General features: G+C 41.4%; 1 protein-coding gene across 1 annotated transcript in view; it reads left to right on the top strand.

Moving 5' to 3' along the window:
• Positions 1-25,694, top strand: part of frya (furry homolog a) — a 63,336-nt gene that overhangs the window by 7,069 nt on the left and 30,573 nt on the right. Inside the window, exons 2-21 of the mRNA XM_080731577.1 lie at positions 1,565-1,764; positions 12,379-12,432; positions 13,478-13,617; positions 13,899-13,989; positions 14,194-14,273; positions 14,365-14,445; positions 15,676-15,844; positions 16,276-16,368; positions 16,494-16,592; positions 17,196-17,297; positions 18,588-18,691; positions 19,520-19,628; positions 19,785-19,871; positions 20,026-20,197; positions 20,664-20,796; positions 20,974-21,081; positions 23,162-23,417; positions 24,672-24,854; positions 24,979-25,065; positions 25,298-25,557. Coding sequence (XP_080587703.1) covers positions 1,565-1,764; positions 12,379-12,432; positions 13,478-13,617; positions 13,899-13,989; positions 14,194-14,273; positions 14,365-14,445; positions 15,676-15,844; positions 16,276-16,368; positions 16,494-16,592; positions 17,196-17,297; positions 18,588-18,691; positions 19,520-19,628; positions 19,785-19,871; positions 20,026-20,197; positions 20,664-20,796; positions 20,974-21,081; positions 23,162-23,417; positions 24,672-24,854; positions 24,979-25,065; positions 25,298-25,557 — 2,608 coding nt within the window. The remainder of the gene's footprint in view (positions 1-1,564; positions 1,765-12,378; positions 12,433-13,477; positions 13,618-13,898; positions 13,990-14,193; positions 14,274-14,364; positions 14,446-15,675; positions 15,845-16,275; positions 16,369-16,493; positions 16,593-17,195; positions 17,298-18,587; positions 18,692-19,519; positions 19,629-19,784; positions 19,872-20,025; positions 20,198-20,663; positions 20,797-20,973; positions 21,082-23,161; positions 23,418-24,671; positions 24,855-24,978; positions 25,066-25,297; positions 25,558-25,694) is intronic.

Below are 25,694 nucleotides of genomic sequence, written 5' to 3' on the forward strand. Positions count from 1 at the left end.
TTTGACCCGAGGGCAATTGATTTACTGCTATTGGTCATTAAATTGAAATAGCACTCCCAATTATGTTGTTCAATACATGCAGTTCAATACATCGTTGTACCGTGACAGCACAGCCTGAGACTTTGTCTGCACTTCCTGATTATATGCAGTGTATGTAATATGGCAGCTGACTATCCCCTACACATACATCATGAAATACACATTAACTGTACTTGACAGATACAGTACATAAAAACATTTTAGGCCTTATTCATTAATTATAACTATAATATAATATTTTTTTCTGTCTGCACTAAAAGATGATTAACAAAGTAAATAACCCACACTATCAAACTGCATGAAGAATTTCGTAGCTTGCAGACCAGCCAGCATAGGCAGATCTATGATAATGTTTTCTTGTTTTTGTTTTGTGTGTTGTATATCAAAGAGTAGTCTGTTTTAGAATCAGATCTACAAGAAAACAGCTTGTTGCCTTGGACTAGTGGTACTCTGCTTCCGTTATTCAACATGTAGATTAGAACAGATAGACAACTCTCTTTATGAGTACAGTCAGTCATACTTCTCTGGTATGCAAATGTTTCATTTTGCTACACTGTACCTCCTATGTCCACAGAACATCCATTTCTTAAACCACATTGTTAAGTAATGATCAGTTGCCCATTTTTATTCACGTAGCATCATCCACCACATACTGGTTCATGAATAAAACCATGTATTACATTCAATGACATGATATATTTAGCATTATTATATCATATCATTATGCCGTATAGACTTCCTTGTCTTCTGCATTTTTGCACCCCCCTATGATCTTGACAAGTCCACAGAGAAAGTTTTTGAAAAGGCCCACCTCCGATGTTTTGCATTTGACTTTTAAATGCTGCAATGTTTATTAAATACGCAATACAGTATCTATCCAATGTACTGTCTGTACTAATGCTTCATCTCTGATAACCTCCTTGCTGTTCAGTCAAATTTACTACTACGCATATACACTGAATTAAAATCATTTGTCATTCTGTGGTAATGACTGTCAGTACTTTATGTCACTGTTGTAATGTTGTTATGCGTTACAGTGATTTGGTTAAAGTAGGTGTTTTATACTCAACTCGCTGCTATTTCTTTGTACTTTTAGTTTTGAGGCATAGGACTGTAACACTGGGTTAAACTTTAACTAGTTGCGTAGCTTGTGGATGTGGACTCTGTGGCCAAAGCTGTATGTAATTAAACAAAGGGCCACATCAGAGAATTACTGTAGCTGAAGGCAATGACATCTTCAGTGTAAAATCAAAACAGCAGCTGCCAGGCACAGCTATGGTGTTTTAAGCTCTCGCATCACAAATAAAGAACAGGGCAGGCTTTGGGCAAGCTGCTGCCCTTTGGACAATCTCCTTCAGGAATGTTCAACGTGTTGGGAACTTTATAATGTCCATGTATGGAAATGTAGAAACATAGATGTAAGCCTCGATCTGTGACTGAGTCCCTCTCGCCAGAATTGTGCTTAAGTGTCGACTTAATGAAATGGTTTTCGAAGCCTGACTATTTGCCATTGTTGTTTCCACAGCCTCGCCTGTGGGGAACGGATACAGCAAACCACCCATCCCTCCAGTCTGCTTTCCTCAGGGAGAGAGTGGCCCCCCAGCCATGATGCCCATAAGCATTGATCCAGAGAGCAAACCGGGCGAATATGTCCTCAAGAGCATGTTCGCCAACTTCACCACACTGTCTGAGCGCAAGATCCGGATCATCATGGCCGAGCCACTGGTGAGTCAGTTGAGGGTGTGAAACGTAGTAACGTAAGACACTGTCACTTGCCGAAAATAACTGATATTCATCAATTTGGTGAACGAGTTGAAATCTTTTGTTTTTGGTGAGCTGCGTGACTGTACGACTAAATAGAAATTAGGGGATGATGGGCTCTTTATGTTGTCTGCTGGTCTTGTGTTGTCTACATTGTACAGTACCACTGTTTGTCTTTCATATGGCAGTATGCTGATATTTAGAATTAGGTTGTTGTTGAGAGATGTTTGGTTGAGGGTTCCCACTGGTCCTGGAAAACCTGGAATGTTTTATTTAGAGATCCAGTCATGTTTGTCAAGGTAATGCAAACATGATGTTAATGTGATTACACTTAAGCCCCCTGAAAGATTTGGCAAGAGCTACCACTGTATTATAGAGTATGATTCTATGAACAGATGAACAGACTGTGGTGCTGGGCTATGATGAGAGAGGAATCTGATGAGTTATATCAGTGCAAATTTATTCAGAACACTGGCTGTTTTGGCATTTTATTTTGCCAACTCAGTCTGTGTGTTCTATCCAGTCTGGCAGAAATTTGCTGACACATCCATACAGGAACAGAACGCCACACCCACAGCAACAGTTCACAATACCTGGGAATCTTGGAACTGATGGGATATGTTGTTGTGCGTGCAACTTGCATGGAACTGTGAAGCTTGATTTATACTTTGTTGCACACTGGTGTTGTGCATTGAAATTCAGTGCACAACTAAGTATAAATCAGGGGAGAAAACACGCTTGGACTTCTTGGCCGATTGTGCCAGTTAACACTTTGAGTGCCAGCCCCCCCTGCCCCCCGTCCCTTACCAGTGCCACCATTAGGTCCCATTCATTTCTGCCCCAATTCCAGGGAATAAATTGGAAATGATCCGATATTCACATCGGAACAAAAATGGGAGGTTTGGTAAAAGAGGATTTTTTTTTTTACCAAAAAATTTTTGGAGTGATTTCGGTGAGCGGTTTTGGAGATAGGTGCTCGAGAGTGCGCACTGCGCAAACCAGTCAATAACCTCAGAAATCTAGATTCTGAGATATTTGAGTTCAAAGAAAAAAAACTTTAGGAAGCCATAGCAACAAATTGGTAAATGGTAACGGAACACAAGTACCCTTGACAGAAAGAATGACATGCCTACTTTCATTATGTGCAAAAAAAGTTAAAAAAATATTGTACCATCGTCTAGTTTCAAGGGGGCAAAGTGAAAAAGTATGAAATGACTCAGAAGGTAGAAATTGCCTTACATTTTGATAGAACTATGCACTGTGAATTCACTGTGTTTTTACCTGGTCTAGAAGGTCAGGAAGACAAAAAGTCAGAAAAGCGATGTCAACCTTTTATTTTATGGCAACATCGAACCCTAACCCTGGTGAGTACCTCACACATCCAGCATGAACATATTTATGTTCAACAATATTTACAAATATTTCCAAAAAAAAAGAAATCACAAATATGACCACAAAAATAAAATATAACTGGATAAAAGTAAAATAAAATAAATGTGCAGCAAGTAAAGAATAAATAAAATAATATAAAAGTCAGTACTGTACTGTACTGTATTCTCAAAAAAAGGCATTCAACAAGCCAACATTCAGGAGTCAAAGGCACCACAAATAAAGGTCAAAGATGGTACTGTTCACCGTGTGTGTGTGTGTGTGTGTGTGTGTGTGTGTGTGTGTGTGTGTGTGTGTGTGTGTGTGTGTGTGTGTGTGTGTGTGTGTGTGTGTTTGTTTGTGTGTGTGTGTGTGCGCCTCAGGTACCTCAAAATGGCCTGGTACCTGTTTCTTGCCATTGTTCTGGGAAAGTACGGCATGCAATGACAGGGTTTTTTGACCAGTACATGGCAATCTCCGCCTTGTGAACGATAGCTGTGAGGAAGAGAAGTCCCAGAAAGTTCTTCAGCTCCCCTAGAGTGACATTGGTCCAGGCAGCGAACCTACAGTGTGTATGACCTATGCCTGACTCCTCCGCTCTCGCTATCTCAGCCATCATACTGTCCTCTCCATCCTTCCTCCATCCAGTCAGACTCCACGGGCCCTGTATATGATAGAAATAAATAAAAAATACTAAATGATCGTGCTTCTGTATAATTTGTATGTTCTTTAGCAAAGGCTGTCGCACAAAAGTAGTGAAAACAGCAGATCTACAAGCACATAACGCCTCGCGGTGCGAGGCGTTGTGTGCTTGTAGATTGCACATACAGTATGAAACAGAGCCGATACCTTTATGTAGGAAAATAATGCTGCTATGTGTACCCTGTATATATATAAAATGTCACAATGCGACATAGCTCTGTAAAATGAACAATGCTGTACCCCCTCCAACTGTATATATGTTCCCCATTTTCAACTGGTTTTTATATTGTTATACTTGCTTTGGCAATGTAAACATGTTTTCTCATGCCAATAAAGCTCCTTTGAATTGAATTGAATTGTATAATGTGGACCCAAAAAAATGCACAAAAAAAAAAAAAAAACAATAGCAGGTCAGGCTTATTGATTGATTGAAGAATGTATTAGAAAGAGGTGGTAAAAAAAAGAACCTAGCCCCACCCTACCCTCCCCTTCTTTGTATATACTGTTTGTTTAGACTTACTGTCTTTTTTTGTTTTTCTTTACATATCTACTGCATAGTACTGTGTTCTATCTGTCTGTCATTCAATGTTATATGAGATACTTCAATGGTTTCCACTTTCCAGTGGAAATAAGCTTAGTCTTTTCATGGATCTCCTTTTAGTAGACCTTGTACCAGTGAACTGTACCGTCATGAAACTGTACCTTTTCCTATGCAAACTTCTAATAAAGTCTTCAATCAATCAATCAAAGTAGGCTACAGATGCATGGCTCATTTCAACAGGAACCACACTTTATGCAGCTCATACAGTGGTGTGTTCTAGACTCATATTTTATTGTTAGTTACTAGTTAGTGCCTAAAAAGGAGATCGGCTGTTGTTGTAGATCGGCTGTTTTCACTAGTCTAAATAATTTCAAATGATAAATGCAAAACGAGCGGTTTTGGACATAAAAAGTTTTCACTCCCTCCATCACGGAGGTATAGAGGCCGACGCCGAGCGGCGCCATGCCCAGGAGGGTCTCCCAAATCGGGCTTGAGTTGTGGAGGGTGGTCGCTAGTGCTTTGGAGGTTCCAGGGCGAGCGCCCCCACCCCGGGGATCGCGATCAAACCTTTTGGGAACCACTGTTCTATACTAGGCTGTGATGTGATGTCCTTGGCTCATTATCGCCAAAATAAACAATGTTCTACTTCTAACGTGAGTGGCACGTAGTATGCAGTGAAGAATATAGCCTAAAATCAGCGTTTCTGAATGTCGACTTTACAATGAAATGGATGCTTCTCTCGTTTGGGTCGGGACCCATTTGTGAGTCGCGGAGACAGTTTTATGGTTTATGGGCCATATATTTCATACATTTTGATACATTATACAGCACTTATCTCATATAACATTGAAAGACAGACGTATAACAAAGTAGAGTACATACCGCAGCACAGCTCAGCAGTGCATCCTACAGGGCGCGCGGAGAAACCGTAGCAATCGGTGGTCTGTCCCTGGCAGCATGCATGCCTCGCCGTAGAAGGAGCCCTTCTGGCCGCCAGAACCAAAATCGAGGCCGTGGATGTACCAGCGGAGGTCCTCGCTGATGAACCGATCGCCCGTAGAAGGAGCTCTTCTGGCCGCCAGAACCAAAATCGAGGCCGTGGATGTACCAGCGGAGGTCCTCGCTGATGAACCGATCGCCCGTAGAAGGAGCTCTTCTGGCCGCCAGAACCAAAATCGAGGCCGTGGATGTTCCAGCCGAGGCCTTCGCTGATGAACCGATCGCCCGTAGAAGGAGCTTTTCTGGCCGCCAGAACCAAAATCGAGGCCGTGGCCCGTGGGTGTAGCAGCCGAGTACCTCCGTGATATCTCTATCTCTCTAAATAATACTAAATCTAATGATTTTATAACTAATTCTAGCTCATTCTCTCAATATATCTCTCTCTCCCTCTGATTGCTTTGTGTCCGGTACGGTAAAAGTCACTGAACTCTTTGAGACCCTTGTTTCTGGGGGGAACCGGCCAATCAGCATGCTTGAATTTGGTCACATAAGCGTGTGATGTCATGCAGGGGCGTCAATTGGGTATGGCAGGGGTATGCAGCTGCCATACCTTGACAGGGGGAAATAATAAAAATGTACTTTTCATCGTGCCTGTTGCTAAGGTATGGCAACATGACTGGTGTCTTCACCAGACACCAGTCATGTTGCCATACCTTAGCTTGTTCTGAACTGACGCCACTGAATTGTCATGCATGACGACCGTCCCATCGTCCAAAAGGGCTGTATCTTGGTTACCGCATAGATCCAACACTGTACTACTGTAATATGAAAAAAAAGCATCTGGCGTCATATGACGCCAATATTATTTTCTGGCATCATTGCCAAGGTCGTGTCAGACGTCATATGACGCCCTGGCACTGAAAGTGTTAACACCCTCAAACTAAATGCCAACTTTTATTTATTTTATTTATTACTTCTGCTACCCTAATTTCCATTTAGATTTTATTAAATACTAACATGATTTGACTTTGCAGAACTTAACAATAGGCCCATTTTAATATAAATCATCAAACAATATACAATTTGTACTACTATTAGATGTGCAGCAGAGCAGAGATAGGCCTATTACTTTAGCATGCATCAAATTGGTGTATTCAGTTAGAGGTTATTCATTCATTCATTTTCAGTTTATCACAGCTGATGGTCATGATGAGCTCTCAAGGGGGGTCTTGAAATGAGGAACAGTAGAAAGGGTCTTCCTTTGACTGGTCAGAAACAATAATCTGCTTTCAAGTCATATTTCTTCTTGAGGTATAATCAAATAAAATGTTCTGGAAGATTATTTGTTGGAAAGAATGGGAACCCTGCTTGATACAGGAGAGCTGAAAGATACTAGGTCATGACATTCGTAATTCATATGGAGGACAGGCAGAAGTCCAGGCCTGGATTCCTAAAGACAGCTGCTTTGGTTGTCTGTTCCATTAGCTGTTCTAACAGTAACGATGTGCATCACAACCCCAAGGTGCTTAAGTAAATATAACCAGTGGCGTACTCACAAAAGCCAACATGATTAAGGTTCTTAATGGAAATTGTTAGTCTCTGTTGTCTGTCCTAGCCCCTCTGTCGGAGGCTTTCAACAGCTAGTTTGTGATCTGAATCACAATATTTATTGTCTCAAATTGTTCAAATATTGAACCTTGGATCATGACGCAATTTATAGGCCCTGTTTGCGGCAGATTACATTTTCTTTCTCAGTTTGTTTTCTTCAAAACACTCCTTTTGCTACTACTCCTACAGATTTTGTCCAAAACTCACACAAACCGATACACATGATCTCTGTGGTCATGTGATCAAGAAATAACTTTGATTTTTCAGATCCCATTCTAAGTGGCTATGGCCAATGTTTGCGGACCCTGGGTAGGCAACCTGGCCTGCTGGAGACCTGTGCTCCGAGGAGCACACTTTTCTAGTTCTCTGTGAGAAGCAGGCAACAGCCTACTACGTCTTTCTAACGACACCTCTTACAGATGAAACTCTACAATGATATATGACTGTCAGGGATTCAGGCATACTAACGAGTCTCGGGAACAATAAAAGGAAGATCTTAAATGGAAACTTTACAGAATATCAACCTAAAGGCCCTCTTACTCTTACATCTAACAACTTTGTAAAGATTTGGGAAAGATTTGGAAAGATTTCTAAAAGACTACCCTCTCACACTAAAAGATTTGAAAAAGACTTTCCAAAGACTTAATGATGATTTTTAAAAGATTTCAGTTGTTAGATGTGAGATGCCTATAAAGATTTTGTAAAGACTGGTACAAGATTCTCTTTTATTTGCAGAAATAGGCCTATTATAGCCATGCCCATGTGTTCATATTCCTCTGACTAGCTCCCACACACACACACACACACACACACACACACACACACACACACACACACACACACACACACACACACACACACACACACACACACACACACACACACACACACACACACACACACACACACACACACACACACACACACACACACATAGAAAATAGCCAATCTACAAGCTCACAACGCGTCGCATCGCAGTATTGATACTTTTACTTGAGTAAAACATGTGATTACTTTTTCCCTCACTGCATGCACATATTGCACACACACCGAGCTCCGCCCTCCTCCCTCAGCCCTCTTCTCCCGTTCTCTCCTCTCCTCTCCTCCATAGCCGGCGCAGATTGATCCTATCAACTTATTATCAACTTTGAATGTTATGTTATGATACGCCAGGCTGGCAGCTCAACCGAACGTCTTGGGGAATAAATGGCTTTTGGCTCGCTAGCGTTCTGTTTTGGTTGTTACGTCATTGTGCTCATTCAGACTCAGCCCCGATTTGAGAAAATATCAAACCAGTTTAATATTCTCGTAACAGAATCTGGGTCTCAAGTCGGGGTAAAAATCGAGTCGGAGCACTACCTCACATTTAACGATTGAGTAACGACCGAATAACGGGAGCGCGCCTCGACTCGCCTCGATTTTATTACGACTGAGAAATCTTTTCAAAGTTGTTAGGTGTAAGGCTAGCCCCCATATAGAACCTCACCCGTCGCTGCGTCCTGTTGTGCTCCGAGATGAGGTCCTAGAAACATGGCCGCTGGAATCTTGCGACAGCCTCCACATCACAGTTGGAAAACACACAAAACGAAATTTTGTCCAAAAAGTAACGGCAGTTCTGAGCTCCCAGACTGTGAAAACCTAACCTCGGTACATAAAACATGAACCGCGGCATGAAACAACCCCTTAAAATCGCTAGTTTTGTCAGCCGGTAATGTTTACAAGCCTGGAAGTTGCAGCCGGAATGGCAGCATTAGCGCCCCCTCTGGTCGAATGTCTGTTCGAATGCAGCGACGGTTGGGGCTACCGTTCGACCAGAGGGGGCGCTAGTGCTGCCATTCTGGCTGCAACTTCCAGGCTTGTAAACATTATCGGCTGACAAAACTAGCGATTTTAAGGGGTTGTTTCATGCCGCGGTTCATGTTTTATGTACCGAGGTTAGGTTTTCACAGTCTGGGAGCTCGGAACTGCCGTTACTTTTTGGACAAAATTTCGTTTTGTGTGTTTTCCAACTGTGATGTGGAGGCTGTCGCAAGATTCCAGTGGCCATGTTTCTAGGACCTCATCTCGGAGCACAACAGGACGCAGCGACGGGTGAGGTTCTATGTGGGGCTAGTGTAAGGCTAGCTTAAATCCCATTGTTCTGATGTGAGAAGATCAATAATAAAGTGCTGCTTCTGTGTATTTCGTACATAGAAGATATATGTATTAATTCTGTACACCCAATTTCCAGTGCTTATTCCATTGTGTTATTGTGAATAATATACCAGGGAATTTTTTTTAACCCATCAAGACCTGAGGCCAATTCTACAAATGCCCTCTAAATCAGTGGTTCTCAAACTTTTTCATGTAAAGAACCCCCAAATTGATATATACTGTACAGTATATGGCCATTGACCCCCCATCTGAAAATGTTTTGTACATTGAAAATGATTGAAGTGATCCTATAAATACAGGCTATTGTTTTTATTTTCATGTTATTCATTGGACTCTTATATCTAGATTTATGAATACTAACTACAGTATGTATTCCAAATATTGAAACCAGACAGCCACGTCTTTCTTAAATATGTAATCAGAGGATAAATCTTTAACAACCTCCAGGACCGACAACATTGACATCAGTGCAGTGACAGTCTCTCATTATGTGCTGATGCTGGAGATGCAAATGCAAAGTACAAAACGTTTACTAACCTTTTCAAAAACACAGAAAATAGCAGATCTACAAGCTCACAACGCATCATGATGTGATGAGTTGTGAGATTGTAAATTGGCTATTTTTGTTAAATGCCGTTGCACGGGCGCCCGCTGGCCTACTGGTCCGAGTGCATACCACACTTAGGCATTGCCACATAGGCATGGATGCCTGGCGGTGCGGCCAGATCGATTCCCGATCCGGGCGACCTTTGCCGCATGTCACACCCCCCATTTCCTGTCAGTCTACTGTCCTATCAATAAAGGCATAAAAAGGCAAAAAAATATATATATATATCTTAAATACCGTTGCACAGGTAGGCCTATAGCAAACTTAGCCTGAGATCCAGACTGATTACTACGTTCAGCTTTTCTTTTTTCTCACTTCGCTTCACAGTCTGGAAAGCCTCCTATCTCAGTGCACAAGCGGGAGAAAAGGAACTGATCAGTGTTGTCCAATGTAAAAATCTAGCCACTTCCCTTGCCTAATAGAATTACGAGTCAAATAGGACCCTGGCCAGACTGGGTATAGTGAGAGTGATAAAAATACGGACGTAGCGAATCAGTCTGGATTCCAGGCTATAGCAAACTAGCATTTTGTTGTACCATTGAGCAAAGAACCAGAGAGGGCACAAAAAATCCCCACACACTCATTTCAATAAATGTTGCTCACCAAGCGCATGCACAAATGGTTCTGCTCAAATGAAGTAACATTTTTGCTTTGATTTGTATCCCTTACGGGGCAACTTTACACATTTTGATGCACCAGGCAGAAATGACAGTGCTTTTCGAGGTACAGTCTTCAACATGCTGCACATATTCCATAATGCATAATAGTTCCAATTAAGGCTTTGGGTTTTACCCATTTGGTTGATATTTTATGTAAGGAAATCAATCCTACTTCAGGGTTTGATCTGTACCTTGATATCTATGTAGTTGTACATTAGTATGACAAGGCACATGTTGGCTGCTCATCTCGTTCAACGGACTAACTGACCGGAAACTCAGAATGGTATTCTTCTGTGTGTTCTCTTGTACTGTTACTTGTCTTGCACTATGCTAGCACTGCGTGTATGTATGTATGTTTGTTTGTACAGTATACTATATTTATTTATGTATGTATTTATATACATATATACAGTATGTATGTACGTACGGTATGTATACTTACATACATACTGTACGTACGTACGTACGTACGTACGTACATACATACATACATACATACATACATACATACATACAGTATACATACATACATACATACATATATACATACATACATACATACATACATACATACATACATACATACATACATACATACATACATATCATACATACACCACATAAGCCAATTTGAATATAGAAGAGGATGAAGATAAGAAGATATCTACCACAGACTTCTCATTAGTTTGGATCCTGTGGACAACACCATGTAGTCCCCAATTCTAGGGAATGTGATTCTTAGGAAGCCGTTAGTCATGGCTCTCGTTCCGCAGGGAAGTGTTAATTACCACAGGGAGTGTGTCTGTCCCCTCGCTGCAGCGTGCTCCTCTGCAGAGGTTTGGATGTTTGTTTCTGCTCTCCGTGGAAGACTGACAGTGTCATTTTGTTTAAAGGACAACTTTGTTTTTTTACAACAAGGGTTCATATTTTAGATAGTCATTAGAGAAAAGAAAAGATGAGTGTTAAAATGTTTTCTTTTACTGCTTTCTATCATTTTTGTGATTTTAACGATTTTGACTTGCATGCATGTCCCCTGGTTGGGGGCATGCATGCAAGTGGCTAAAGATGTCTTTTTAGACACAATAAGCCCATTCCCAAGATGCACTGCAATCTTTCATGGGCAGATGTGATTTATTGGGGCTGGTGTAAATAGTAACAATGAAATTGTCAGCTTATTGTGTCTAAAAATACATATTTAGCCACTTGTATGCATGCCCCCCCAACCACTGAAATCAAAATACTAAAATGGCTAAAACGATAGAAAGCAGTAAATTAAAACATTTTAACACTCATCTTTTCTTTTCTCTAATTACAATCTAAAATATGAACCCTTGTTGTAAAAAACTAAAGTTGTCCTTTAAGACCAATGTTGAACAAATGATTAATTCAGAGGGATCCAGGGTATAGAGCTCTGGACTCAGGCCCCTGGTCAACTACCGTACGTACGCGTATCTTGTGGTTAAAGCTGTTTCAGAATAGTAAGTTGCACAGTATATAAATACCCTGCAAGGCACAAAGTGTTTTATGCAGCCTAGATTTTTTATAATGCTCCCTCGCTGTCCAGATTAAAAGCTCTCAATACCTCTTCGCAAGCAGCCTTCATGCACTGTACTTGGAAATAGGATGCTCCACTATGAACTGGCTGGGTACAAGTACAATACAAAACACATCAAGGAGACATACTCTAGTGCAGGAGAAGAGTGTGTTGCATCCAGAGACCTTACATAAAGGCCATTATCTCTGATGAGTGAAGACTACAGTAATGGAATGGAACCCATCACTCAAGTTCCATCTCTAATGTGTGACATACTGTAGACATACAGTAGTAGCTCCAGGCATGGATTCATGATGGATGACGGTCTCATTAAAGAGGGGCTACTGTATACTGTATGCTATTTTTCAGAAATCCTCATCCGACAGTCCCTAGCAGATGGATATATAACTATAAGCTAAACTTAGAGGACCACCAGGTCAATAATATATCTTTTTTGTCTTTTCAGGAAAAACCATTAACAAAATCTCTTCAGAGGGGGGAAGATCCTCAGTTTGACCAAGTAAGTACTGTGAGATGAAATGGATAAAGGTTCTGAGCCAATGCTCAGTGACATGTTGATCACAATGGTTCTCAAAATCTGGTCCGGGGACCCCCAATGGTCCTCAAGGGGTTAATGAGTTAGTATAGTATCAACATCATTTGAACCGCTTTAACCCTTTTTTATGCTACATTTGGCTATTAAAAAACTGCTGATGTACAAGCTCACAATGAGCTTATGCTAGTAGGTTTTTGAAATATTTATATTTTTAAGTGAAAAAATGTGGGACATTTAGGGGTTTTGAAGAAGTTTGAGGACCACTGGATTATCAGCATGTTTATGGCACTCTATTTTATCATGAGATGCAGTAAATACACAAGGTAACATTTGATAGAGATACAGATGAAGTCTGCATGTGCATTGTCTATGCATTTAAAAGTAAACAAATCAGTATTACTTTCGCTGCTCTGATGCGATGCACCGTGACATGAAAAGGGTCGATGGCTGAAAGCCCTGCTAACATCCCAAAAGGTCTTTCAGAGCCAGTCAAGGGCAGGGAGTGTTTACCTAGAGTGCTGGCACTGGTTGTGCAATAGGTGTGTCCCATACGTAGGTCTGTGTGGCTGTGCAGAGAGGGCCCTTTCACAGCCACAGGCGTGTGTTTGTGCTGCTGCTTAGGGCCATTCAGCAGCCGCACAGAGCCAGGATTCTTCTCCCGCTCTGCGCTGAATGAAGGGCGCAGTGTTCCCCGGGCTGACCAGACTCTCCTCCCTTCCTGTGTGCTCGGACCTGTCCCGCCTTTCCTTCCTTCCCTCTCCCCTCCCCGAGGGTGAGAGGCCACCTCGTGGGCACCTTGTCCCTTTGCACAGTCCCACAGGCGTGTGGCACTAAATTTCAAGGACCCCCGTAACTCTCAGAGTGTACAAATGGAACCAAATTGACCCATTTGGTTCCATTTGGAACCCTGTCAAGAAACCCTGAGGGTCCCTGGACACAATTTGAGATTGATATGGTGTGCTACTCTGTAGCTGACAAGCATGAACACATTTGCTTAATGTTCTTTCAGTTGATAAGCTCCATGAGTTCTTTGGCTGAGTACTGCCTCCCCTCCATCCTACGCACCCTGTTCGACTGGTACAAGAGACAGAATGGACTAGAAGAAGAGATACACGAGTACAGACCAAGAGCCAATACCAAATCCAAAAAGTGAGTTACATTAACTATGAGTTTATCATAGTATGTCATGATGTGGTTGAAAGACAGTAAAATCTGAGTAAAACAGAGTTCATTTCTGAGTTAACTTAACTATGAGATTGTACAAATCTATCATTGTACAGTATGTATATTTTTACATTAAATTAAAGCAGGATTTTATTGTGAAAGCCAAAAGCACACTTAGGAATCATTTTTGATATATTGTTATAATTGCTATTTATGAATGTTTCAAATCCCCATACAGTATATCAATTTCTTTCCACTCTCAACAGCGATGAGCAGCAGAGAGATTATCTACTTGAAAGGAGGGATTTGGCTATTGACTTTATCTTCTCACTTGTCCTCATAGAAGTTTTGAAACAGGTGACTAGATTGCACTCCATGTAAACCTCACACATTCTGTATACAGGGTTAAGTTGTGGCTGTGAACAATACATTTTTAACATTTAGAAATACCGGAGGTTAAGGCTGTCACGATTATTACATAAGCCTTACCGGAGGTTTACCATGTAACATATAAACAGAACATAGATGGAATAGATAACTGTTCTCTCTCTCCATAACTAGATGCCGCTCCACCCTGTCCTCGACAGTTTGGTCAATGATGTCATTAACTTAGCCTTCAAGCACTTTAGATATAAAGAGGGGTAAGATTTTGTTTCTTTACAACCATTTAGTTTTTTAGGTTTGGTTTTCAGCTCTGTTTTTATTCTTTAACTTAAATAATGTATCCCACAGGTACCATGGTCCTAACACTGGCAACATGCACACTGTAGCAGACCTCTATGCAGAAGTCATAGGAGTATTAGCCCAGTCCAAGTAAGTAGACTGTAGACATTAACATCCCTATTATGTGCATGTCATAATAGTCGGAACATTTGTCGAAAATAAACATTCTGTGATAATAGCTGATCTACAAGCTCACAACATGTTGCAACACAACGCCTTGTGCTTTTTTTGACAAACAAAGGGATTTGTTGTAGAGGGAAAAAAGCAGGGCATAAGTTATAGATCCCTGGGGGACAACAAAGTATATAGATTTGAAGAGGTTATCAGTGAGCTTGGTGCACTTGTCTGTTGTGGTCTGGTGTCATGCCACTTGACGATAGCATGGCTGAATTCCACATGCCTCTGTGTAAGTCATTGCCTGTTTCAAGAGACCAGCACATGATGTAGGGACAGACTTTTGGACAAGTACCCCTCACACCAAACTAGGACTGGAAATTGGTGTCTGTTTATTTGAAGTTTTCAAACCACTGCGGTAAGAAGCAAACTCTCAAAATAGAGATATGAGCTGGTGAGCAGACTGCATAAGACCTCTTCAAAGTTCTCTCTGTTTAATTTCATAAGGGAGATGCTTCACTGAAAGGCTTTTCCCGAGGACTTGGGACATTGCTTAGATTTGGGAGACCTCCATATTCAAGCTTCCGCCTTTAAGCTAACATTGCGATGCATTGCTGGTTTGAAAGTCAGTTATTTCAACTAGCTATGCCATCCTGCATTGGAATATAAATTAGGCTTTAAGAGTGGCACCCTAATCCAAAATGAGTTGGATAAAACTGTTCAATTTGGAATTCTTTCATGTTTAAGTCAAACAAATTCAAGGAAATAATCTCAACTAGAGTTTTTCACATAACTAAGAGCAACTCATCCAATGTACAGTAGCAGCTGTGTTCAGTTTCTTCCAGGTAGAGTATGAGCCACTATGGAAGAGATTAGTGGATGCCCACATGAGCTCCCGTGATGAATAACCCTCTAAATTTAGACTAACAGAAGAATCTCATCTCTGATTCAATTTGGCAAGAGGATCAGGTGCTAGACGAGGAGTTTATCTTTGGGCGCAGAGACTTGTGGTCTGCAGACAGAGAGAGGGTCAGATGGGGATATTTTTGGGATCTGGTGCTGCTTTATCCACCCCATATCACAGCCTTCTGAGACATCTGTACTTTAGATTGGTAATGGATGAATGGAGGCAGTCCTGAAGTGCACTTTGACAAGGGTTGTGCAGGCACCTCATTATTTAACTTTTCTTTAAAAAAAATTCCTAAGGTTTCCTGCTGTGAAAAAGAAGTTCATGACTGAGCTAAAGGAGCTCCGACAGAAAGAGCAGAGTCCTTACGTAGTCCAGAGTACCATCAGTCTCATCATGGGTGTGAAGTTCTTCCGTATTAAAATGTATCCAGTGGAAGACTTTGAAGCCTCCTTTCAGTTCATGCAGGTACAATGCATTTTCAATTTCAACCTGGTGTTCCTATTCCGGGCATGTCATTATAGGCAATTCTTTTGAATCGGCCTCGGTTATAAATTGGTATGACTGAATGACATCTCAATCGTGTGAATGTGTACCATATAATCACGGAAGGTTAATTCATACTTTCATAAATTGTCATATCATATACAGTATGTGCCAAGCAATTTGAGTGCATACAATTGCTGAAGTTCTTCATGCAATGCACAATTACAGGTCTTCCTGTCTCATAGCATTTGTTGGCTTAGTTTTGTACTGATTTGTGTTAGATTCCATATGACCTACAGTATTGTTAATTGATTTATTGTGAAATAAATATGTTTTATTAAAATGTTCTACATGTGTTCATTTACAGTTTGAATGCAATTACCCTGTGTGAACCAATGGTCTCTCTTTTGCAGGAATGTGCCCAGTATTTCTTGGAAGTCAAGGACAAAGATATTAAGCATGCCTTGGCTGGACTTTTTGTAGAAATCTTAGTTCCTGTCGCTGCAGTAAGTCTCCCTCTGATATACAGTAGATAATCACAGTTGTTTTTGATGGGAACTGATTAACACTGTGAGCATGTGGTGGCACAGCCTGTGTTGTAATTATAATGTGATGTTGTGCTTCACTGTAGGCTGTGAAAAATGAGGTGAACGTGCCCTGTCTGAGGAACTTTGTAGAGAGCTTGTATGTCACAACCCTGGAGCTGTCATCCAGAAAGAAGCACTCACTGGTTAGTCACCCTGCCGAAGGATGGAAATGACACGGAATGTTTGGGCTGTATGTTTTCTTACACCCCTGCAGTCACTGTGACAGTCTCCAATACAAAAACACTGTAAATTGCTGGCATGCCTTTGGTCCCTGTGAATCCTCAAGAATTTCAAGGTCACTCTTATGTAATATCAACATCCAACAGCGCTAGCCGTTTACAAGAGAGTCTAGACACAGTCTATATGGCAGAGAAACTAGCTATACAATTAAACTAAATAAGTTTGTGTATAGTCATATTTTAGATATTGGTTAATGCATAAAATGCATAAATAATGTAACTAACATTTCCTAGCACACCTCTAAATGTGACCTTGGTTCCTTAGACAGTATCAAATATCAGGCTTATGCCATGTGCACTCACTTAGAAAATAACGTTGTTCCTCTAAAAATGTACAGTATCATTCCAACATTAACTGTTCAAAAGAAAACATTAAACATAAGTCAATATACGTGCCTGTATGCACACTACTTATGGAGTAACAAGTTTACGATATGGGCCAGTTTACTCAGGTGACACAGTTGTGTGATGAAGCATAATCATTGACATTCACTATCCTCTTCACAGGCTCTTTACCCGCTGGTGACGTGTCTGCTGTGTGTTAGCCATAAAGACTTCTTTCTCAACAGATGGCATGTTTTCCTCAACAACTGCCTCTCTAACCTCAAGGTAAGTTAACTTGTAAAGTGACTGCTGTATTAGTGATGTAACACTGTGTAAGTTGTGCATGTATTTATATTAGCAACTATCTGATACAATTATTACATACATGCTTCTGTACAGTAACTTGCTGTGTTGTTTGCATGGCTACTTTAATGATTGTTATAAACAAGAGTACTGTGAGAACTTTAAGACCTGAAAACACCAAGGTGTTGTCGGGCAATCTGGCTTTCGAGAAGCATCTTTTGTATCTTGTGTGCCGTGCCCCGCACACAAAGAATGTCACGACTCACGATTAATAAGACATAATTTTTTAATGGTTACAATGGATATAGCTCCTGTTATGAGTTTTGTGCCCTTTTTTTACCTTTTTTATATACTGTAGATAATCTCATTGAGACCTGAGGTCTCAGAGAGAACTGGTCGCGAATAATGATCTGGGTCAAATGTGATGCACCATAAAGAAAAACAGAAAGACATACTTGTCTACTGTCGGTGGGAAAGGAGTCACTCTCTTATCCTTTCCAGGGCTTATATCCTCTCACGGACAGGACAGGGCAGGGCAGGACAGAGCCAGCCACTGACGTCAGCTGTAGTCTGTGCAGTGTTTGAGTGACGTTTACTCGTGACACGTCACTCATTGTGAACCAATCTGATCTCCACACGTAGTCACAGTTATACAGGGCAAGGCAGCTTGGTCTGTTCAGGTCTTTAAACCATTTATCATGGTTGACCTTGTCAGTATTAAAGGACGACTTCACCACCTTTCAACCTATCTTCGTATAATTGGTCCTCACTAATGTTCATGATAAAATAGCACAATTCTTTTCTACTTCGTCTGTGTCTCTCGGGCTGTGAGCAGTTCAGAAACCCGTCTTCCAGTGACATCATCGATGGGGAATCCAACCTAATAGAAACTATAGGCTTTCTATTCCTGAAAAGTTACAATCTTATAATGGAAGCCATTGTTCTCGCGATAATAGAAATCTAAATATTTTTTTTACAAATCTTGTTCTAAAAAAAATTATCTGCCAAACGATGATGTCACTGGTAGACGGTTTCTGAACTGCCCACAGCCCTCCTAAGAGACATATAGACTGAGGAGATTTTTTTGTTTGTTTTTGCTATTTTGTCGTGAACATGAGTGAGGACCAATTATATGAACATAGGTTGAAAAGTGGTGAAGTCATCATTTAATGCATTACTGTATGTAATAAAGAAGATTCTTTTTCTTTTTTACTGCTTAAGGCCTTTTTGTTGACTGTTGATCATTGATGTGGCTAACTGAATTCATTACAGAGTAAAGACCCCAAAATGGCCCGTGTTGCACTGGAGTCCCTGTACCGCCTGTTGTGGGTGTACATGATCCGCATCAAGTGTGAGAGCAACACCGCAACACAGGGGTAAGTAGCTGTACTCTTAACATCACTTATCTTTACAGCATGCTGCATGCTGCTAACAAACAAACAAACTACACTATCAGAGTAGATCAAAAGCTGTTCTTATGTAGGCTACATTACCATACATATAACATTTTGTGTTATAATTTGAGTGCCATTGTATAATTGTTACACTGTACCATTTGCAAACTGTTATTAGAGTACCGGTATTCAAACATACACATGCATAGTAAGTCATGGAAATGGTTTGGCCCCCTGTTGGGCCCCAGGGTCCTAACACTGACATTTTTAAATGAAGAGTAAGGAGAACATTGTTTTATTGTACAAACACTCAACAGGCATAGGTAAATGGTGCATTTATATAGCGTCTTTATCCAAGGCGCTTTACAGAGATTATGCGTTACATTTACCCATTCATACACCGATGGCGTAGGAAACCATGCAAGGCATCAACCTGCTCACCTCGAGCAACTAGGGGTTCAGGGTCTTGCTCAAGGACTCTTCGACCCTTTGTGTTCTAATGACGGTTTCTCTATGGTTTCTCTACCCCTGAGCCACTGCCGCCCAGGGTTAGGGAACACCAGATTAAGTGTGCTGTGGCCTAGAGGTTTTCTAGCGGGTCACAGACATGATTACCAGCCCTGAGCCCACACGGGTCAAGCCAGACTTTTCACACGTGAATTAGGCCTGAAATAAACTATTCTTAAAATAAACCACTTCAAGCCAAATTCGTGTTCTGTGTCAGTTATAAATCCAAGAACAATCTTAGATCTTTACATAGGCTTTAAGGGATACAAAGTATGCTATTCCTAACTTTCTCTTTATCTGCAGGCGCCTCAATACCATTGTTACAAACTTGTTCCCCAAAGGATCACGCAGTGTGGTACCAAGAGATATGCCCCTCAATATCTTTGTCAAAATCATCCAATTTATTGCACAGGTAATGAGGAACATGTGTTTTTGTCATGATACAAACATTTAAAGCTCTCTTTCAATATGTATAGCTAGACTGTGTACAGGAGTTGATCATAAAACAACCATACTGCCACAATAAACATGCTGATCTAACCTCTGTCTATCATTTTGCTCCTAACAGGAAAGACTTGATTTTGCCATGAAAGAAATCATCTTTGATTTACTTTGTGTTGGGAAACCAGCAAAAGCCTTTAGTCTTAATCCAGAGGTACAGTCTTTACATTCATCAGTCATCATCAGTCATTTAATTTTCATTAACAGACCACACACAGGCTGTTGTGGAATATTTTGCTTTTCCAATTTCACGTACTGTCTATAAATGTATAGGAATGTGACAGAAAACATTCTTTGATGTGCTTCAGAGAATGAACATCGGTCTGAGGGCATTCCTGGTCATAGCGGATAAACTGCAGCAGAAGGATGGTGAGCCTCCAATGCCTAACACTGGCTGCAACCCGCCCTCTGGGAACACACTCCGAGTGAAGAAGACCTACCTCAGCAAAACGCTGACTGATGATGATGCCAAAGTCATTGGTGAGACATTCAGTGCATTGTCACAGTCGTTTTCCAAACGGTGTGCTGAGGCACACTGGTGTGCATTGAAACTTCTTCTGTTGTGCTGTGGGATTTTGTGACAACCACACATCATTATTGCAATATACTGTGCAATTATGTTTTATTTACGATATCAATACTTTCATTTTCATTTTCCAATACAGAGGCAAATTATTTACCTAAAAATATACTTTCAACCCTGCCTATTTGGGGCATTAGAGACGAAAATAAAACATTTAAAATGTATGCTTTTAAAATTGTAAAAGATATTCACAAACTTTCCCCAAACATCTACAAGCTCACAATGTGTCGCAGTACAACATGCTTGTAGATCAGCTATTGTCCGTATTTTTTAAAATGAGTATTTATAGATTAGATTAGATGGATCCAAAGGAATTGTGTAAAAGTGTTTCATGTTGTTCATCTGTCATCACCTCTGGTCCAGGAATGTCCGTGTATTACGTTCCAGTCCGCAAAGCTATTGACAACATCCTGAGGCACCTGGATAAGGAGGTGGGGCGTTGCATGATGATGACTAATGTTCAGATGCTGAACAAGGAGCCGGAGGACATGATCACGTAAGTGTGGTACTCATCCCAGCCATCTCTGCTGGCTCCTCATTGACTCACAGGACCATAGTATATAGTAGATTAAATACCACGTTTCTAATTTTACAACCTGTGTAATTTCCAACTAAATCAACTGAAACATTTGCAGTTGATGACATATAATTTGACCATGGGTTTGACTTGCAGAGGTGAAAGGAAGCCAAAGATTGACTTGTTTAGGACCTGTGTTGCTGCTATCCCTCGTGTGCTTCCAGATGGCATGTCCAAGCCAGAGCTCATAGACCTGCTTTCACGGTGAGATTCCATTTTAGATTCTATTCTAGACCACTGCTAAGTTTGCTAAAAACTCTTGACACTTTGAATGACCTTAAGAGCTGGCCACACAATCACTGACAGTTACGGTGAAAACGGTTCAATTGCAATCTGTGCTACAGTAAATCTGCAATCTTCATCCACTCTGTTTTCACTGCAATAATTTCCCCTGTTGGGCGTGGCGTAAGCAGCAAATACGGGGACAGATTGTTGACCCACATGTGCACAGTTTGACTGACTTCAAACGCAGCCTTGTGATGACAGCCTCCCCTTCCTTCTGCCATTGGATAAGAGCCAGATTTTAGTGAAGTGTCGTCCTGCAGTGGTTTCACTATTAAAACTAGAGCCAATCAAAATGCGCGTAACATTGTGTCAATATGTGGGACTTGCAAATTCATTCCGTCTTATCATTTTAATTTCCCCCCTTCAAGTCAATGGGGAAAATGCACTAATTAATTAATGGCCATATAGGGAGATCCCTGATGTTATCAATATTAACTTATTATGGATGTGAACTAATCCTTTACTGTACGTTTTGAGCGCTTACAACCTTTAATTATGTACAACCAGTAAGACTCCCTAATCGGGAGATAAGCAACCCCCTATCCATTGGCATGGATAGGGGCAACGGTGGCAGAGATATGAGTAGGGGAAAAGTGTGACGTGACATGACTGACTGACTGACAGACTGACTGACTGACAGCCGGTGTTCTTGAGATAATCAGAAAATAGGCATAATATGGTCATATTTGCGACCGTAGGTCGTTACTTACTAATACTTAGTATGAAAACCTCCAGCTCATGTCTGTCTGTCTGTCCGTCTGTCTGTCTGTCTGTCTGTCTGTCACACCTCATGCTCTTCTGACATCACAATCACTCCGTCTGGCATTACTAATTAGCATACATTTTACACCCTACCCGGCCCGAAAACGTCAATATAAAGTCCACATATGGGCATTCCCAGATGATGCCCTGTTAGGGCAACCACACTAATACAATCCCTTTTATGCCCATATATGGAGAGAGATCCCTGATGTAATCAATATTAAGCCCATATCTGGGAATGTCCATATATGGACATAGCCCATATCTGGGAATGCCCCTATGGACCTTTAGGACGAGGTCGCTTCTCGCCCTTAGGGTGTCTTACTGGTCAATATATTGTGAGGAAAAATCTAGTTTCTAGTACCTAAAATCTAGTTGCCCACAGGGTTGGCTAGGGATTCCTCATTCACTCATCAAAGTGTCCCTTTAATAAGTGAACATAATTAGAGGGACACATTTTGTGGATTTAGTCACCAAAAGTCACCACACCCGAAAGAGTGTTTCCACACGTCCTTTTTAGCTGTGTGTAGAGCTGTTTGTATTCACCATTTGCCAGCACTTTAGTAATGTAAGAATATGTTACATGGATTGTTTGGCATTTGGGGCATTCTGAAAGATTGGTAGTGTTCTCTCTTATCTCTTTCAAATGTTAAAGTATTTTTCAGGAGGGCAAATTGCAGAGAGTCTGTTATACGAGACCCAGTGTCACTTCTATTGACATTCAGTCTTAATTATCAACATGCTACTTTGGGGTAGAGAAGGAGAAGAAGCCAGGCGTGGATCTTCATGTGGTTCTCACATCTGTGCCACAGCTGTGACTAGTATTGTTTTTCAACTGAGAATCAAGTGAACTTCAGGTCAATTTATCTAACATGAAATCCATTTAATGACTAGTTAAATAGCCTATGCTTGTAGCAGAAATGATATTACTCTGAAACTTCAAATATCCTCATTGCATGAATTATACCAGGTTTGTTTATTGTCTTTCAAAAATTTAGATCTACAATCTACAAGTTCACTTTGTGTAGTGGTGTGCCACCTTGTGAGCCTGATCTACAATTTATGTTGTTTTTTTGTGAGAACATTTGACATATATATATATCTATATTTCTTTTTAAGTTTGTCTATAATAATTTGCTCAAAATAGGGACCCCAGGGTTAAAGTGGTTGGTTAATATATCTGTATCTTAATCATGAACTGCATCCTCAGTTTTCCTTTCATCTGTACTCTTTGCAGCTTGACGATCCACATGGACGATGAGTTGCGACTTATAGCCCAGAATTCCTTGCAAAGCCTATTGGTGGACTTCCCTGACTGGCGTGACGATGTGCTGTTTGGCTACATTAACTTCCTGTTGCGTGAGGTTCAGGATACTCACCAAGGCATGCTGGATACCTCCCTCAAACTACTGCTACAGCTTCTCACCCAGTGGAAACTGGCCCTTGTCATTCCAGGGAAGAGCCATGACATGGCTAAAATACACATTGCAGAGGTACATCCATCCATCTATTATATCTAACTAGCCCTTACCCGTTCAAAGATATGAGCTCCCAAATGATGTGCAGTGTGTGGGTTATGGGATGTGCACTGTGCACACAGTATATGAGGGATGGAAAGTAACTTTAACTGGTGCTTGCATGATGTAGGAGCATCAATGTAAGAAACCCGTTTCTTTTAATGGCTCCAGAGATACTGTCCCCCCCCCCCCCCCCCCCCCCTCCCCCCGCCCGCCCGCCCGCCTGCCCGCCTGCACACACACACACTCCCCCTTTGTGTGCATGGCCTGAACAACAGCGCCCATCCCTTAACATGTGTGGTCACAAAAGGTACTGTAGGCTCACCATAACACTTGATTTCCTACACATTTTCTAAAAAACTGATTTGTTCCATCTTTCTAAAAACAGAGATGAGGTGATTCTATGGGTAACTACTTGTCCTCTCACCTCGCCCTTGTGCCTCAGGGTTGGTCCGTCCTTCTAGGTAGTTGGTGATAGCGGCCAACTTGCCCCTCTTGGTGATTCCTAGCCATGAGCCCCCTTCTTTGCCGTATTCCAGGTCAAGTCCTGGAAATGCAGAATGATTAAATATAGCCCTTACCCGTTCAAAGATATGAGCTCCAAAATGATGTGCAGTGTGTGGGTTATGGGATGTGCACTGTGCACACAGTATATGAGGGATGGAAAGTAACTTTAACTGGTGCTTGCATGATGTACTGTAGGAGCATCAATGTAAGAAACCCGTTTCGTTTAATAGCTACAGAGATACTGTCCCCCCCCCCCCCCCCCCCAGCCCGCCCGCCCACCCGCCTGCACACACACCCGCCTGCCTGCACACACACACACACACACACACACACACACACACACACACACACACATACACACAGAGCTGGTTAAACATTTTGCCTCATGCTAGATGCAGAATAGATGTGCCTCAAGCTAGATGCAGAATAGATAGTAGATACACCATAAAAATGCTAATATACAGCATATGATTTGTGAAAGTGACAAACGGGCTTCACAGTTATGTCAGGTGTGTTCATATGCTTATGGTGATGCGATTTCAGATCAATTGCTCCAGCCACTGAGGAGAAACGCTGTGACACTCAGACACTCAGACATTCGCAAAATTATAGTATAGATATATACTCTTGAACTAGTCCTGCTAAAATTATGCCTTGATTGTTTGAATTGAAGTGTTTGATCTAAGTCAGCAATTATTTGACAGTTTTATACCTCTATTACAGTTGCTGCAGACAAGTTCAAGTCCCAAGATCCCTGCAGAGCGAGGGCCACACTCGGCTGTGTTGCATGCTGTAGAGGGACTGGCACTCGTATTGCTCTGTTCCTGCCAGCTTAGCACTCGCAAACTTGCTATCTCCATCCTTAAGGAGATACGCTGTCTATTCATGGCCATTGGACAGTCCGAGGTAAAAATGACTGAAGGCAGAGACTTTACAAGAACAATAAACCATAGAAAGAGGAGAATGTTACAATTAACGTCCCACACAGTACAGTTTATAATGAATGTATTTTATCGTCTGCATTCTGCAGGACGATGATAAACCCATGATTGAGATTATGGACCAGCTCAGCCCTGCAGTCCTGGAAAGTCTTGCCAATGTGGCTATATCTGACACAGTAAGATGTCTTCAGTTTTACCTGAATTCTTAGTCGACGAGGAGATAAACTGTAAATGTGTACTGTAAATGTATGTGTATTTTACTGTAGACCAGAGACATTGTTTCCTTTATTAACACATTTTCTTACATTCTCACACATACATATAATACTTTGCAAAGAATAAATCGGCTGAAGAATGAAAACATGTCCCCTGACCTTTATGTTCTTTTGTTCATAATGTTCTTCCTAGGCGACCATGCCACTGGGCCACAACATGGACCTTCAGTGGCTAGTAGAATGGAATGCACTATTGGTAAACAGTCACTATGACATTAGGAGCCCCTCTCATGTGTGGATCTTTGCCCAGTCTGTGAAGGACCCGTGGGTGCTGTGTGTTTACAGCCTCCTCCGACAGGACAACCTGCCCAAGCACTGCCCTACCGCACTCAGCTACGCCTGGCCGTACGCCTTCACTCGCATGCAGCTCCTCATGCCCCTAGTAGACCCAAAGTAAGTTATTCATTCTGCACCACACCAAGTTCAAGACTTGACATGCTAATCTTACACTTAATGCACTTAACGTAGCGCTCAAGATTTGACTGTGCATTCCTTATTTAGGCTTGTGACAGTATTCCATAATATGAATG

The sequence above is a fragment of the Nannobrachium achirus genome (assembly GCF_963921795.1).
Source record: "Nannobrachium achirus genome assembly, chromosome: 8".
NCBI classification, from domain to species: domain Eukaryota; kingdom Metazoa; phylum Chordata; class Actinopteri; order Myctophiformes; family Myctophidae; genus Nannobrachium; species Nannobrachium achirus.